This window comes from Oncorhynchus gorbuscha, unplaced genomic scaffold, assembly GCF_021184085.1.
Source record: "Oncorhynchus gorbuscha isolate QuinsamMale2020 ecotype Even-year unplaced genomic scaffold, OgorEven_v1.0 Un_scaffold_2919, whole genome shotgun sequence".
NCBI lineage: Eukaryota > Metazoa > Chordata > Actinopteri > Salmoniformes > Salmonidae > Oncorhynchus > Oncorhynchus gorbuscha.
The window spans coordinates 47,774-61,663 of record NW_025747306.1 but is presented as its reverse complement, the minus strand read 5'-3'; the positions used below and the strand labels follow the sequence as shown (position 1 = coordinate 61,663).

At 46.0% G+C, this 13,890-nt stretch overlaps 1 protein-coding gene across 2 annotated transcripts; it reads left to right on the top strand.

The window, feature by feature from the left end:
- Positions 1-9,401: 9,401 nt before the first annotated feature.
- Positions 9,402-12,958, top strand: LOC124027067. 2 transcript variants are annotated; one of them, XM_046339616.1, is made up of 3 exons: positions 9,402-9,653; positions 11,965-12,801; positions 12,842-12,958. In XM_046339616.1, exons 1-2 carry the CDS (start codon positions 9,581-9,583, stop codon positions 12,792-12,794), a joined length of 903 nt encoding a protein of 300 aa, XP_046195572.1. In that variant the 5' UTR covers positions 9,402-9,580; the 3' UTR covers positions 12,795-12,801; positions 12,842-12,958. The 2 variants fall into 2 exon arrangements, with proteins under 2 accessions (XP_046195572.1, XP_046195571.1); XM_046339615.1 differs by lacking the exon at positions 9,402-9,653 and having other exon boundaries at positions 11,212-12,801.
- Positions 12,959-13,890: the final 932 nt, after the last annotated feature.

Genomic DNA, 13,890 nt, shown 5'->3' with positions numbered 1-13,890 from the left:
ATTTTGCACGTGTCATGTTTTGTCTTATATTGTCTTGTCATTTTGCTTTTCCTTCTGTTCGTTTTCCCCCTGCTGGTCTTTTTTAGGTTCGTTCCCCTTTTTCTCTCTCCCTCTCTCTCTCTCTTCTCTCTATCGTTCCGTTCCTGCTCCCAGCTGTTCCTATTCCCCCTAATCAATCATTTAGTCTTCCCACACCTGTTCCCTATCTTTTCCCCTGATTAGAGTCCCTATTTCTCCCCTTGTTTTCCGTTTCTGCCCTGTCGGATCCTTGTATATTGTTCACCGTGCTGTGTCTTTGTATCGCCCTGTCGTGTCGTGTTTCCCTCAGATGCTGCGTGGTGAGCAGGTGTCTGAGTCTGCTACGGTCAAGTGCCTTCCCGAGGCAACCTGCAGTTTATTATCGAGTCTCCAGTCAGTCCTCGTGATTACGAGTGGAATTGTTTTTTATGCTTTATTTACCGCTCCGATTTGTCTAGGAGTATTGCTATTTCCTTAAACTGGATTAAAGACTCTGTTTTCGCCAAGTCGCTTTTGGGTCCTCATTCACCTGCATAACAGAAGGATCCGACCAAAGAATGGACCCAGCGACTACAGACGCTCGTAACACTGCCGTCGAGATCAAGGAGCCATGCTCGGCAGACACGAGCAGGAATTGTCTGCTGCTCGTCATGCCATGGAGAACCTGGCCGCTCAGGTTTCCGACCTCTCTGGACAGTTCCAGAGTCTTCGTCTCGTGCCACCTGTTACTTCCTGGTCTGCCGAGCCTCCGGAACCTAGGGTTAATAACCCACCTTGCTACTCCGGGCAGCCCAAGGAGTGCCGCTCCTTTCTCACCCAGTGTGATATTGTGTTCTCTCTCAACCCAACACATACTCTAGAGAGAGCTCGGGTTGCTTACGTCATTTCCTCCTTACTGGCCGGGCTCGAGAGATGGGCACAGCTATCTGGGAGGCAAGGGCTGATTGTTCAAACAATTACCAGAACTTTAAAGAGGAGATGATTCGGGTTTTTGACCGTTCAGTTTTTGGTAGGGAGGCTTCTAGGGCCCTGGCTTCCCTATGCCAAGGTGATCGATCCATAACGGATTACTCTATAGAGTTTCGCACTCTTGCTGCCTCTAGTGACTGGAACGAGCCGGCACTGCTCGCTCGTTTTCTGGAGGGACTCCACGCAGTGGTCAAAGATGAGATTCTCCCGGGAGGTTCCTTCCAGTGTGGACTCTTTGATTGCTCTCGCCATCCGCATAGAACGACGGGTAGATCTTCGTCACCAAGCTCGTGGAAGAGAGCTCGCGTCAACGGTGTTTCCCTGCTCCGCATCGCAACCATCTCCCTCCTCTGGCTCAGAGACTGAGCCCATGCAGCTGGGAGGTATTCGCATCTCGACTAAGGAGAGGGAACGGAGGATCACCAACCGCCTGTGCCTCTATTGCGGATTTGATGGACATTTTGTCAATTCATGTCCAGTAAAAGCCAGAGCTCATCAGTAAGCGGAGGGCTACTGGTGAGCGCTACTACTCAGGTCTCTCCATCTAGATCCTGTACTACTATGTCGATCCATCTACGCTGGACCGGTTCGGGTGCTACATGCAGTGCCTTGATAGACTCTGGGGCTGAGGGTTGTTTCATGGACGAAGCATGGGCTCGGAAACATGACATTCCTTTCAGACAGTTAGACAAGCCTACGCCCATGTTCGCCTTAGATGGTAGTCATCTTCCCAGTATCAGATTTGAGACACTACCTTTAACCCTCACAGTATCTGGTAACCACAGTGAGACTATTTCTTTTTTGATTTTTCGTTCACCTTTTACACCTGTTGTTTTGGGTCATCCCTGGCTAGTATGTCATAATCCTTCTATTAATTGGTCTAGTAATTCTATCCTATCCTGGAAAGTTTCTTGTCATGTGAAGTGTTTAATGTCTGCCATCCCTCCCATTTCTTCTGTCCCCACTTCTCAGGAGGAACCTGGCGATTTGACAGGAGTGCCGGAGGAATATCATGATCTGCGCACGGTCTTCAGTCGGTCCAGAGCCAACTCCCTTCCTCCTCACCGGTCGTATGATTGTAGTATTGATCTCCTTCCGGGGACCACTCCTCCTCGGGGTAGACTATACTCTCTGTCGGCTCCCAAACGTAAGGCTCTCGAGGATTATTTGTCTGTGTCTCTTGACGCCGGTACCATAGTGCCTTCTTCCTCTCCGGCCGGGGCGGGGTTTTTTTTTTTAAGAAAAAGGACGGTACTCTGCGCCCTGCGTGGATTATCGAGGGCTGAATGACATAACGGTTAAGAATCGTTATCTGCTTCCCCTTATGTCATCAGCCTTCGAGATTCTGCAGGGAGCCAGGTGCTTTACTAAGTTGGTCCTTCGTAACGCTTACCATCTCGTGCGCATCAGGGAGGGGGGACGAGTGGAAAACGGCGTTTAACACTCCGTTAGGGCATTTTGAGTACCGGGTTCTGCCGTTTGGTCTCGCCAATGCGCCAGCTGTTTTTCAGGCATTAGTTAATGATGTTCTGAGAGACATGCTGAACATCTTTGTTTTTGTCTACCTTGACGATATCCTGATTTTTTCACCGTCACTCGAGATTCATGTTCAGCACGTTCGACGTGTTCTCCAGCGCCTTTTAGAGAATTGTCTCTACGTGAAGGCTGAGAAGTGCTCTTTTCATGTCTCCTCCGTTACTTTTCTCGGTTCCGTTATTTCCGCTGAAGGCATTCAGATGGATTCCGCTAAGGTCCAAGCTGTCAGTGAGTGGCCCGTTCCAAGGTCACGTGTCGAGTTGCAGCGCTTTCTAGGTTTCGCTAATTTCTATCGGCGTTTCATTCGTAATTTCGGTCAAGTTGCTGCCCCTCTCACAGCTCTTACTTCTGTCAAGACGTGTTTTAAGTGGTCCGGTTCCGCCCAGGGAGCTTTTGATCTTCTAAAAGAACGTTTTACGTCCGCTCCTATCCTCGTTACTCCTGACGTCACTAGACAATTCATTGTCGAGGTTGACGCTTCAGAGGTAGGCGTGGGAGCCATTCTATCCCAGCGCTTCCAGTCTGACGATAAGGTTCATCCTTGCGCTTATTTTTCTCATCGCCTGTCGCCATCTGAACGCAACTATGATGTGGGTAACCGCGAACTGCTCGCCATCCGCTTAGCCCTAGGCGAATGGCGACAGTGGTTGGAGGGGCGACCGTTCCTTTTGTCGTTTGGACAGACCATAAGAACCTTGAGTACATCCGTTCTGCCAAACGACTTAATGCTCGTCAAGCTCGTTGGGCGTTATTTTTCGCTCGTTTCGAGTTTGTGATTTCTTACCGTCCGGGTAGCAAGAACACCAAGCCTGATGCCTTATCCCGTCTTTTAGTTCTTCTGTGGCTTCTACTGATCCCGAGGGATTCTTCCTTATGGGCGTGTTGTCGGGTTGACAGTCTGGGGAATTGAAAGACAGGTTAAGCAAGCACTCACGCACACTGCGTCCTAGTAACCTTCTTTTCGTTCCTGTTTCCATGTTTGGCTGTTCTTCAGTGGGCTCACTCTGCTTAGCTGGTCATCCCGGTGTTCGAGGCACTCTTGCTTCTATTCGCCAGCGCTTTTGGTGGCCGACTCAGGAGCGTGACACGCGCCGTTTCGTGGCTGCTTGTTCGGACTGCGCGCAGACTAAGTCAGGGTGGTAACTCTCCTCCTGCCGGTCGTCTCAGACCGCTCCCATTCCTTCTCGACCATGGTCTCACATCGCCTAGACTTCATTACCGGTCTGCCTTTGTCTGCGGGAAGACTGTGATTCTTACGGTTGTCGATAGGTTCTCTAAGGCGGCACATTTCATTCCTCTCGCTAAACTTCCTTCCGCTAAGGAGACGGCACAAATCATCATCGAGAATGTGTTCAGAATTCATGGCCTCCGTTAGACGCCGTTTCAGACAGAGGCCCGCAATTCACGTCACAGTTTTGGAGGGAGTTCTGTCGTTTGATTGGTGCGTCCGTCATCTCTCTTCCGGGTTTCATCCCCAGTCTAACGGTCAAGCAGAGAGGGCCAATCAGACGATTGAGTCGCATACTACGCAGCCTTTCTTTCAGAAACCCTGCGTCTTGGGCAGAACAGCTCCCTGGGCAGAATGACAACTACTTCCTTCGTCTGCTACCGGGTTATCTCCGTTTCAGAGTAGTCTGGGTTACCAGCCTCCTCTGTTCTCATCCCAGCTTGCCGAGTCCAGTGTTCCCTCCGCTCATTTTGTCCAACGTTGTGAGCGCACCTGGAGGAGGGTGAGGTCTGCACTTTGCCGTTACAGGGCACAGACTGTGAGAGCCTGGATTAGGTATTGTTGCGGCCAGAGTGTGGCTTTCCACTCGCAACAGACTGTGAGAGCCGACAGCGTGATCCAATTGTTGCGGCCAGAGAGTGTGGCTTTCCACTTTCCTCTTATTGGTCCGTTCATTGGTCCGTGTCTCCCAGGTCGTCAATCCTGTCGCTGTGCGACTGCTTCTTCCGCGACATCTTCGTCGCGTCCATCCTGTCTTCCATGTCTCCTGTGTCAAGCCCTTTCTTCGCACCCCGTTCCCTCCCCCTCCCGTCCTTGTCGAGAGCGCACCTATTTACAAGGTACGTAGGATCATGGACATGCGTTCTCGGGACAGGGTCACCAATACTTAGTGGATTGGGAGGGTTACGGTCCTGAGGAGAGGAGTTGGGTTCCGTCTCGGGACGTGCTGGACCGTTCACTGATTGATGATTTCCTCCGTTGCCGCCAGGATTCCTCCTCGAGTGCGCCAGGAGGCGCTCGGTGATTTTGGGGTACTGTCATGTTTTGTCTTATATTGTCTTGTCATTTTGCTTTTCCTTCTGTTCGTTTTCCCCCTGCTGGTCTTTTTAGGTTCGTTCCCCTTTTTCTCTCCCTCTCTCTCTCTCTTCTCTCTATCGTTCCGTTCCTGCTCCCAGCTGTTCCTATTCCCCTAATCAATCATTTACAACCTGCAGTTTATTATCGAGTCTCCAGTCAGTCCTCGTGATTACGAGTGGAATTGTTTTTTATGCTTTATTTACCGCTCCGATTTGTCTAGGAGTATTGCTATTTCCTTAAACTGGATTAAAGACTCTGTTTTCGCCAAGTCGCTTTTGGGTCCTCATTCACCTGCATAACAGCACGCCCAATTTTTCAGTTTTTAATTTGTTAAAAAAGTTTGAAATATCCAATAAATGTCGTTCCACTTCACGATTATGTCCCACTTGTTGTTGATTCTTCACAAAAAATACAGTTTTATATCTTTATGTTTGAAGCCTGAAATGTGGCAAAAGGTCGCAAAGTTCAAGGTGGCCGAATACTTTCGCAAGGCACTGTATGTTCTTCAAAAGAGAGATCAGGGTCCAGAGTAACGCCGAGGTCCTTCACAGTTTTATTTGAGACGACTGTACAGCCATTAAGATTAATTGTCAGATTCAACAGAAGATCTCTTTATTTCTTGGGACCTAGAACAAGCTGTTTTGTCCGAGTTTAAAAGTAGAACGTTTGCAACCATCCACTTCCTTATGTCTGAAACACATGCTTCTGGCGAGGGCAATTTTGGGACTTCACCATGTTTCATTAAAATGTTCAGCTGTGTATCATCCGCATAGCAGTGAAAGTTAACATTATGTTAACCTAGGATAGGATAAAGTAATCCTTCTCACCCCCCCCCTTAAAAGATTTAGATGCACTATTGTAAAGTGGCTGTTCCACTGGATGTCATAAGGTGAATGCAACAATTTGTAAGTCGCTCTGGATAAGAGCGTCTGCTAAATGACTTAAATGTAAATGTAAATGTAATGTTTTCGAATGACATCCCCGAGAGGTAAAATATATAGTGAAATCAATAGTGGTCCTAAAACGGAACCTTGAGGAACATCGAAATTTACAGTTGATATGTCAGAGGACAAACCATTCACAGGGACAAACTGATATCTTTCCGACAGATAAGATCTAAACCAGGCCAGAACTTGTCCGTATAGACCAATTTGGGTTTCCATTTGGGTTTCCAATCTCTCCAAAAGAATGTGGTGATCGATGGTATCAAAAGCAGCACTAAGGTCTAGGAGCACGAGGACAGATGCAGAGCCTCAGTCTGATGCCATTAAAAGATCATTTAACACCTTCACAAGTGTAGTCTCAGTGCTATGATGGGGTCTAAAACAGACTGAAGCATTTCGTATTCATTGTTTGTCTTCAGGAAGGCAGTGAGTTGCTGCGCAACAGCCTTTTCTAAAACTTTTGAGAGGAATGGAAGATTCGATATAGCCGATAGTTTTTTATATTTTCTGGGTCAAGGTTTGGCTTTTTCAAGAGAGGCTTTATTACTGCCACTTTTAGTGAGTTTGGTACACATCCGGTGGATAGAGAGCCATTATTAGGTTCAACATAGGAGGGCCAAGTACAGGAAGCAGCTCTTTCAGTAGTTTAGTTGGAATAGGGTCCAGTATGGAGCTTGAAGGTTTAGAGGCCATGATAATTTTCATCGTTGTGTCAAGAGATATAGTACTAAAACACTTGAGTGTCTCTCTTGATCCTAGGTCCTGGCAGAGTTGTGCAGACTCAGGACAAATGAGCTTTGAAGGAATACGCAGATTTAAAGAGGAGTCCGTAATTTGCTTTCTAATAATCATATTTTACTCAAAGAAGTTCATGAATTTATTACTGCTGAGGTGAAAGCCATCCTCTCTTGGGGAATGCTGCTTTGTAGTTAGCTTTGCGACAGTATCAAAAACGAATTTCGGATTGTTCTTATTTTCCTCAATTAAGTTGGAAAAATAGGATGATCGAACAGCAGCAAGGGCTCTTCGATACTGCACGGTACTGTCTTTCCAAGCTAGTCGGAAGACTTCCAGTTTGGTGTGGCGCCATTTCCGTTCCAATTTTCTGGAAGCTTGCTTCAGAGCTCGGGTATTTTCTGTATACCAGGGAGCTAGTTTCTTATGAGAAATGGTTTTAGTTTTTAGGGGTGCAACTGCATCTAGGTTATTGCGCAAGGTTAAATTGAGTTCCTCAGTTAGGTGGTTAACTGATTTTTGTCCTCTGGCGTCCTTGGGTAGACAGGGGGAGTCTGGAAGGACATCAAGGAATCTTTGTGTCGTCTGTGAATTTATAGCACAACTTTTGATGTTCCTTGTTCGCGGTCTGAGCAGATTATTTGTTGCAATTGCAAATGTAATAAAATGGTGGTCCGATAGTCCAGGATTATGAGGAAAAACATTAAGATCCACAACATTTATCCCATGGGACAAAACTAGGTCCAGAGTATGACTGTGACAGTGAGTAGGTCCAGAGACATGTTGGACAAAACCCACTGAGTCGATGATGGCTCCGAAAGCCTTTTGGAGTGGGTGTGTGGACTTTTCCATGTGAATATTAAAGTCACCAAAAATTAGAATAGTATCTGCTATGACTACAAGGTCCGAATTCAGGGAACTCAATGAGGAACGCTGTATATGGCCCAGGAGGCCTGTAAACAGTAGCTTAAAAAAGTGATTGAGTAGGCTACATAGATTTCGTGGCTAGAAGCTCAAAAGATGAAAAAGTCTTTTTTTTTTTTTGTAAATGTAAATTTGTTATCGTAAATGTTAGCAAAACCTCTGCGGGATGCACGGGGGATATGGTCACTAGTGTAGCCAGGAGGTGAGGCCTCATTTAACACAGTAAATTCATCAGGCTAAAGTCATGTTTCAGTCAGGCCAATCACATCAAGATTATGATCAGTTCATTGACTATAATTGCCTTTGAAGTAAGGGATCTGACATTAAGTAGCCCTATTTTGAGATGTGAGGTATCAATAATGACAGGAATGGAGGTCTTTATCCTAGTGAGATTGCTAAGGCGAACACCGCCACGTTTAGTTTTGTCCAACCTAGGTCGAGGCACAGACACGGTCTCAATGGAGATAGCTGAGCTGACTACACTGACTGTGCTAGTGGCAGACTGGCTAACAGCCTGCTGCCTGGCCTGCACCCTATTTCATTGTGGTGCTAGAGGAGTTAGAGCCCTGTCTATGTTGGTAGATAAGATGAGAGCACCCCTCCAGCTAGGAAGGAGTCCGTCACTCCTCCGCAGGTCAGGCTTGGTCCTGTTTGTGGGTGAGTCCCAGAAAGAGGGCCAATTATCTACAAATTCTATCTTTTGGGAGGGGCAGAAACTAGTTTTCAACCAGCGATTGAGTTGTGAGACTCTGCTGTAGAGCTCATCACTCCCCCTAACTGGGAGGGGGCCAGAGACAATTACTCGATGCCGACACATCTTTCTAGCTGATTTACACGCTGAAGCTATGTTGCGCTCGGTGATCTCTGACTGTTTCATCCTAACATCTTTGGTGCCGACGTGGATAACAATATCTCTATACTCGCCAGTTTTAGCTTTAGCCAGCACCATCTTTAGATTAGCCTTAACGTCGGTTGCCCTGCCCCCTGGTAAACAGTGTATGATCGCTGGATGATTCGTTTTAAGTCTAATACTGCGGGTAATGGAGTCGCCAATGACTAGAGTTTTCAATTTGTCAGAGCTAATGGTGGGAAGCTTCGCCGTCTCAGACCCCGTAACGGGAGGAGTAGAGACAAGAGAAGGCTCGGCCTCTGACTCCGACTCGTTGCTTAATGGGGAAAACCGGTTGAAAGTTTGTCGGCTGAATGAGCATTCCTACAGCATTTCCCTCCAGAAACCGTGAGAAAGTTGTCCGGCTGCGGGGACGTGCGAGGGGATTTATACTAACGTTACTATCTGTACTTACTGGTGGCACAGACGCCGTTTAATCCTTTCCTACACAGAAATTACCCTTGCGTCTGAAGCTGGGCTTGTAGCACAGCTATCCTCACCGTAAGGCGATCGTTCTCCTGTATGAGTACAGCGACTGCAATCAGAAGGCATCATGTTAATGTTACTACTTAGCTTCGGCTGTTGGAGGTCCTGACGAACCATGTCCAGATAAAGCGTCCGGAGTATGAGGATTCTGTGTTATGCACTATAGCCCGTTACCATATTTGTGATTGAATATTATCTGCTGTTGGCTTGTGTGGATGTGTGTTATGCAACATAGCTGAATTGAAACATTGTTAACCGTTTCAGGGCCATGGGCCTCTCATGATGGAAAAATACAGAAGACGGGACCTGTGCAATGAGTTGCGGGGGGGCACATTCAGAACATAGTGTTGTGAGAACAGTCTTGTTAGATAACAGGAGCCAGGTGCCTGATAACAGCATATTCTACACAGCTACAACCACTGACGCGTTTAGGGGGCTGGGACCAGCCTCTACGCTAACGATCAACGATAGGCTGGTGGAGTCTAAACCATGCCCAGTCTCTACTCTGACAGGCCGGCTCGGAAGCAGGAACTACTGAGTATATTTTAATATTTTGCTCAGGAACAAGTCAGTTCTGTTTTGCCCTGTGGTGGGACAGAGAGCCCGTATATACAAACAATGCATTTACCACTTATTGCTTAGCCAATAAAAAAAATACATAGCATACGTCAGTGCTTCATTGTCATATTTATCCTGATACCAGATTCGAATTGACGCCACCCTGACAATTGGTGACCCCGAACGTGATCTGGTGAAGGACTTCGCTGGACATTGATGTGCCAGCCGATTGGCCAGTACTGTCGTCGGACGGTGTGTCTCACAAATCCTGACCGGTCAACTAAAAAAGGTAAGCAGATACCTGTTGTGAAAAACTAAAGTTCTGCACATTGACGTTATCCAAATTTAGTTTTGTGAGACACCTGTTTGATGTAAGTAACCAAATTCTATACATTTATATTGGTAAAGGATCATGACGAATACATAGTGGTAAATGCAATTTTGAACTGATCGATCGCTCTTATGGTATAACAACTAATGTAATGTACTAAATGGGTCGGTTGGTGTAACACGTACCCAGTTGTTTGAATGACGGTGAATCAGATTGGTTAACGGAATTTACTAGTGTGTGTGTGAGCAGGATCGCAATGTAACAATGAATGCTGTGTACTGGTGTGCATGAGGACATTTTTCTAGTATAAATGGATATTTACTTTGGGTAAATTTAGAGTGAGTGCAGTACTACTGGGATATAAGTGGGCGCGCTGTATCAGAGTGAATGATCTACGGATAGAATATTCAGGCTAACAAATTAAAAAGACCTGTGTTACATTGGATGGTTGCTGAAGCATATGTAGTACATTAGATATTTCAGTTGTAGCTGGTATCAAGTTTGAATGAAAGGTTAATAGATCCTTATAAGGTTTATAGTATCTGGTTGTATTGCATAAGAGTGAGGGAAGATAAATAACTGTGCATTTTTATTATTTAAATTGAGTGATTCGAACTGACGTATGTTTGTAGGTTTGAGTGATTCAACCGTGTATGTTTGCAGGTTTGAGTTTGATTCAACCATGTATGTTTGCAGGTTTGAGTGATTCGAACTGATGTATGTTTGAAGGTTTGATTCGTGATTTTGAACTGATGTTTGTTTGCAGGTTTGAGTGATTCGAACTGAAGTATTTTGCAGGTTTGAGTGATTCAACCATGTATGTTTGCAGGTTTGAGTGATTCGAACTGATGTATGTTTGAAGGTTTGAGTGATTCGAACTGATGTTTGCAGGTTTGAGTGATTCGAACTGACGTATGTTTGTAAGGTTTGAGTGATTCGAACAGATTTTTGTTTGAAGGTTTGAGAGATTCGAACCGTATGATTGTGGTACATTAGGTATTAAGTCGATGTACTAATACCAAGTGTGTATGACCTTCGGGTAAATAACAGGTGTGAGACCTAGGTTATGTTTTGAAACGGTATAGGAGAAGTGCACGGTGTTTACTAGACAGTGGCTAGATTGGGACACATTCTAAGGCAGCACACAATTGAACCTGCTAATTTATATTGTATTCAAATTAAAACAAGTAATCGAAATACATTAGACAATGGCTAATCAGGAGGCAAAGAAGGTGTTGAAAACATTGAAATCAGCATTAGAGACCAATGGAGCAAAAGAGAAAAAGAAAAGAGAAAAATTATACAGATATTTATAGCATCCAACCCGGAAGCCAGCCACACCAATGTGTCGGAGGAAACACCGTGCACCTGGCAACCTTGGCTAGCGTGCACTGCGCCCGGCCCGCCACAGGAGTTGCTGGTGCGCGATGAGACAAGGACATCCCTACCGACCATGCCCTCCCTAACCCGGACGACGCTAGGCCAATTGTGCATCGCCCCTTGGACCTCCCGGTCGCGGCCGGTTACGACAGAGCCTGGGCGTGAACCCAGAGTCTCTGATAGCACAGCTGGCACTGCAGTACAGCGCCCTTAATCACCCGGGAGGCTGAGACATGATATCTTAAAGGGGTACACTCACATATGAAATATTACAAGTTTTTATTTTCTGAGTCTTAATTAAATAGGTGAAATCTTTTGATAAAGGAATGTTGTTTGATATAGTAAAAAACACTTCTTTGGGGGGGTGGTATGACTTATGACCTCCATTGTAACTTTCCTTTGTGGTCTGATCAGCCTCATTGGAAAGCCATTTGGATGGAGAATCTAGGGTCATTTGCAATACTGATATTAAGGTAATTTAATACAAAAAGGCATTGATATTTACATTATAGTGTCATTAGATTTTCTCTGATGAATGTGGTGTGAAAATGAGCTAGGATAAGTTTTAATTATGGTAGACTCATGTTAAGTATTTGGGACATATTTTGAGCCAACAGGGCTGGGAAGAAATTGAGATATTTGTGTTTGGTTTTAACACCTGTGTATAGGAGGGTGCCAGTGTACCTGTGTAATGGGGGAGGGTGTCCATATGGGGATTACATGATAACCAATTTAGGACAGTTCTGGGATTGGAGAAGAGGGTATCCTTAGAGCATAGGGGATCCCACAAAGGTGGATAGGTTTTCCATGATATGGGGGAAACCTGGGAGCACTGTTGAACTCTGTAAAGGTGATGACATCCTCAAAACTATTAAGCTCTCTGATGCAGGCACTTACACCCTCGGACTACAAAGGACCGGGACAGACACGATGGGTGTGTTTTCTATTAAGGTGCTGCCAAAACCACAGAGGTCCCAGACGAACCAGAGCCAGACACACTCCTCTACCACCCCTGGACCGAGCCTGCCACCCACCACCACTGTGTCAAATCCCATTCAGGTAATTAACATTAGAGACTATTCAGATATTGATCAATTAGGCACTGAGACTGGTTTTGATGGTAGGGACAATTTGTGGCTGTCTTATATGAGGTATACAGCTAAGACCCTGAAAAGAAAGGACTGCATTGTATGTGGTCATGCTAGACCTGTTCTGGCTACACACCCATTTTCTATAGGAGAAGGACAGGGGTGCTTGTGTATTCTGAGAAGTTTTTACCAGGATAAGCCCAATTCAACCCTCTGTTCCTCTTTGAGGCTTGTGTTTCCTACAATATCTCCTCATCGGGCCCCTTGGGGTGTTAAGGCATATGGGGGCAATTACAGTTGCATCACGGGTGCAGGTAGTGGCATGGACTATGGGAGATTGCCTGAAGCTGATTGCAGCAGTAACATAACTATTAATGCCACTTGGCCAGTTGCAGGTCTAAACCAAACTAGTGGTCTGGCTGATGTGTGGTGGAAATGTGGACCCAAAAGAGTACTGAGACCCATTCTTAGAGGAGACTGGCAAGGTACGTGTGCTCTGACCAGTTTGATAATTCCACTGACCATTGTTGATGTTACTGCTGAACAGCTGTTGGGTTCTGTATCCAGGGGGCCTGAAACATTCCATCCCATGGGAGACATAGACGTAGTGCTCCATGGACGGAGGATGTAGTTGACAGGCTCCTTGCTGTCCCCATGGACGGAGGATGTAGTTGACAGCCTCCAGTATTTATGCTGCAGTAGTTTATGTGTCTGGGGGCTAGGGTCAGTTTGTTATATCTGGAGTACTTCTCCTGTCCTATTCGGTGTCCTGTGTGAATCTAAGTGTGCGTTCTCTAATTCTCTCCTCTCTTTCTTTCTCTCTCTCTCGGAGGACCTGAGCCCTAGGACCATGCCCCAGGACTACCTGACATGATGACTCCTTGCTGTCCCCAGTCCACCTGGCCGTGCTGTTGCTCCAGTTTCAACTGTTCTGCCTTATTATTATTGACCATGCTGGTCATTTATGAACATTTTAACATTTTGGCCATGTTCTGTTATAATCTCCACCCGGCACAGCCAGAAGAGGACTGGCCACCCCACATAGCCTGGTTCCTCTCTAGGTTTCTTCCTAGGTTTTGGGCTTTCTAGGGAGTTTTTCCTAGCCACCGTGCTTCTACACCTGCATTGCTTGCTGTTTGGGGTTTTAGGCTGGTTTCTGTACAGCACTTTGAGATATCAGCTGATGTACGAAGGGCTATATAAATACATTTGATTTGATTTGATTTTACACAGACAATAATCTGTTGGGTGTGCCAGTGGGGGTTCCTCATGAGTTTCAGGCCTTAGGTAGGAATGATGGACTCTGGCACTTACTACCTATTATAGGTCCAGCCATAGTGGATGCAAGACAGACTGCATGGATAAATTATATCTACTATAATCAACAGCGGTTTGTGAATTACTCCCATGATGCACTCACTGGTATGTCTGAACAGCTGCAGGCCACATCTAGGGTTGCCAGACAGAATAGACTTGCTTTGGATATGCTTCTTGCCAGTCAGAGGGGTGTCTGTAAGATGTTTGGTGAACAATGTTGCACGTTTATTCCTAATAACACCAGTCCAGATGGTAGTATATCTAAGGCCCTTAGTGGGCTTGATGCACTATCTGCTGAGATGAGGACCATGGCGGGGGGGGTCTGGACTGTTCTCTTGATTGGGAGCCTGGTTTGGTAAGTACACTGATATGGTGGTTACTGGATTTCTGACTCTAATTCTTGTATTTTT

Bases quoted from the DNA above. Each gene is read 5' to 3' on its own strand.
- LOC124027067 (XM_046339615.1), top strand. From the start codon at position 11,883: ATGATATGGGGGAAACCTGGGAGCACTGTTGAACTCTGTAAAGGTGAT.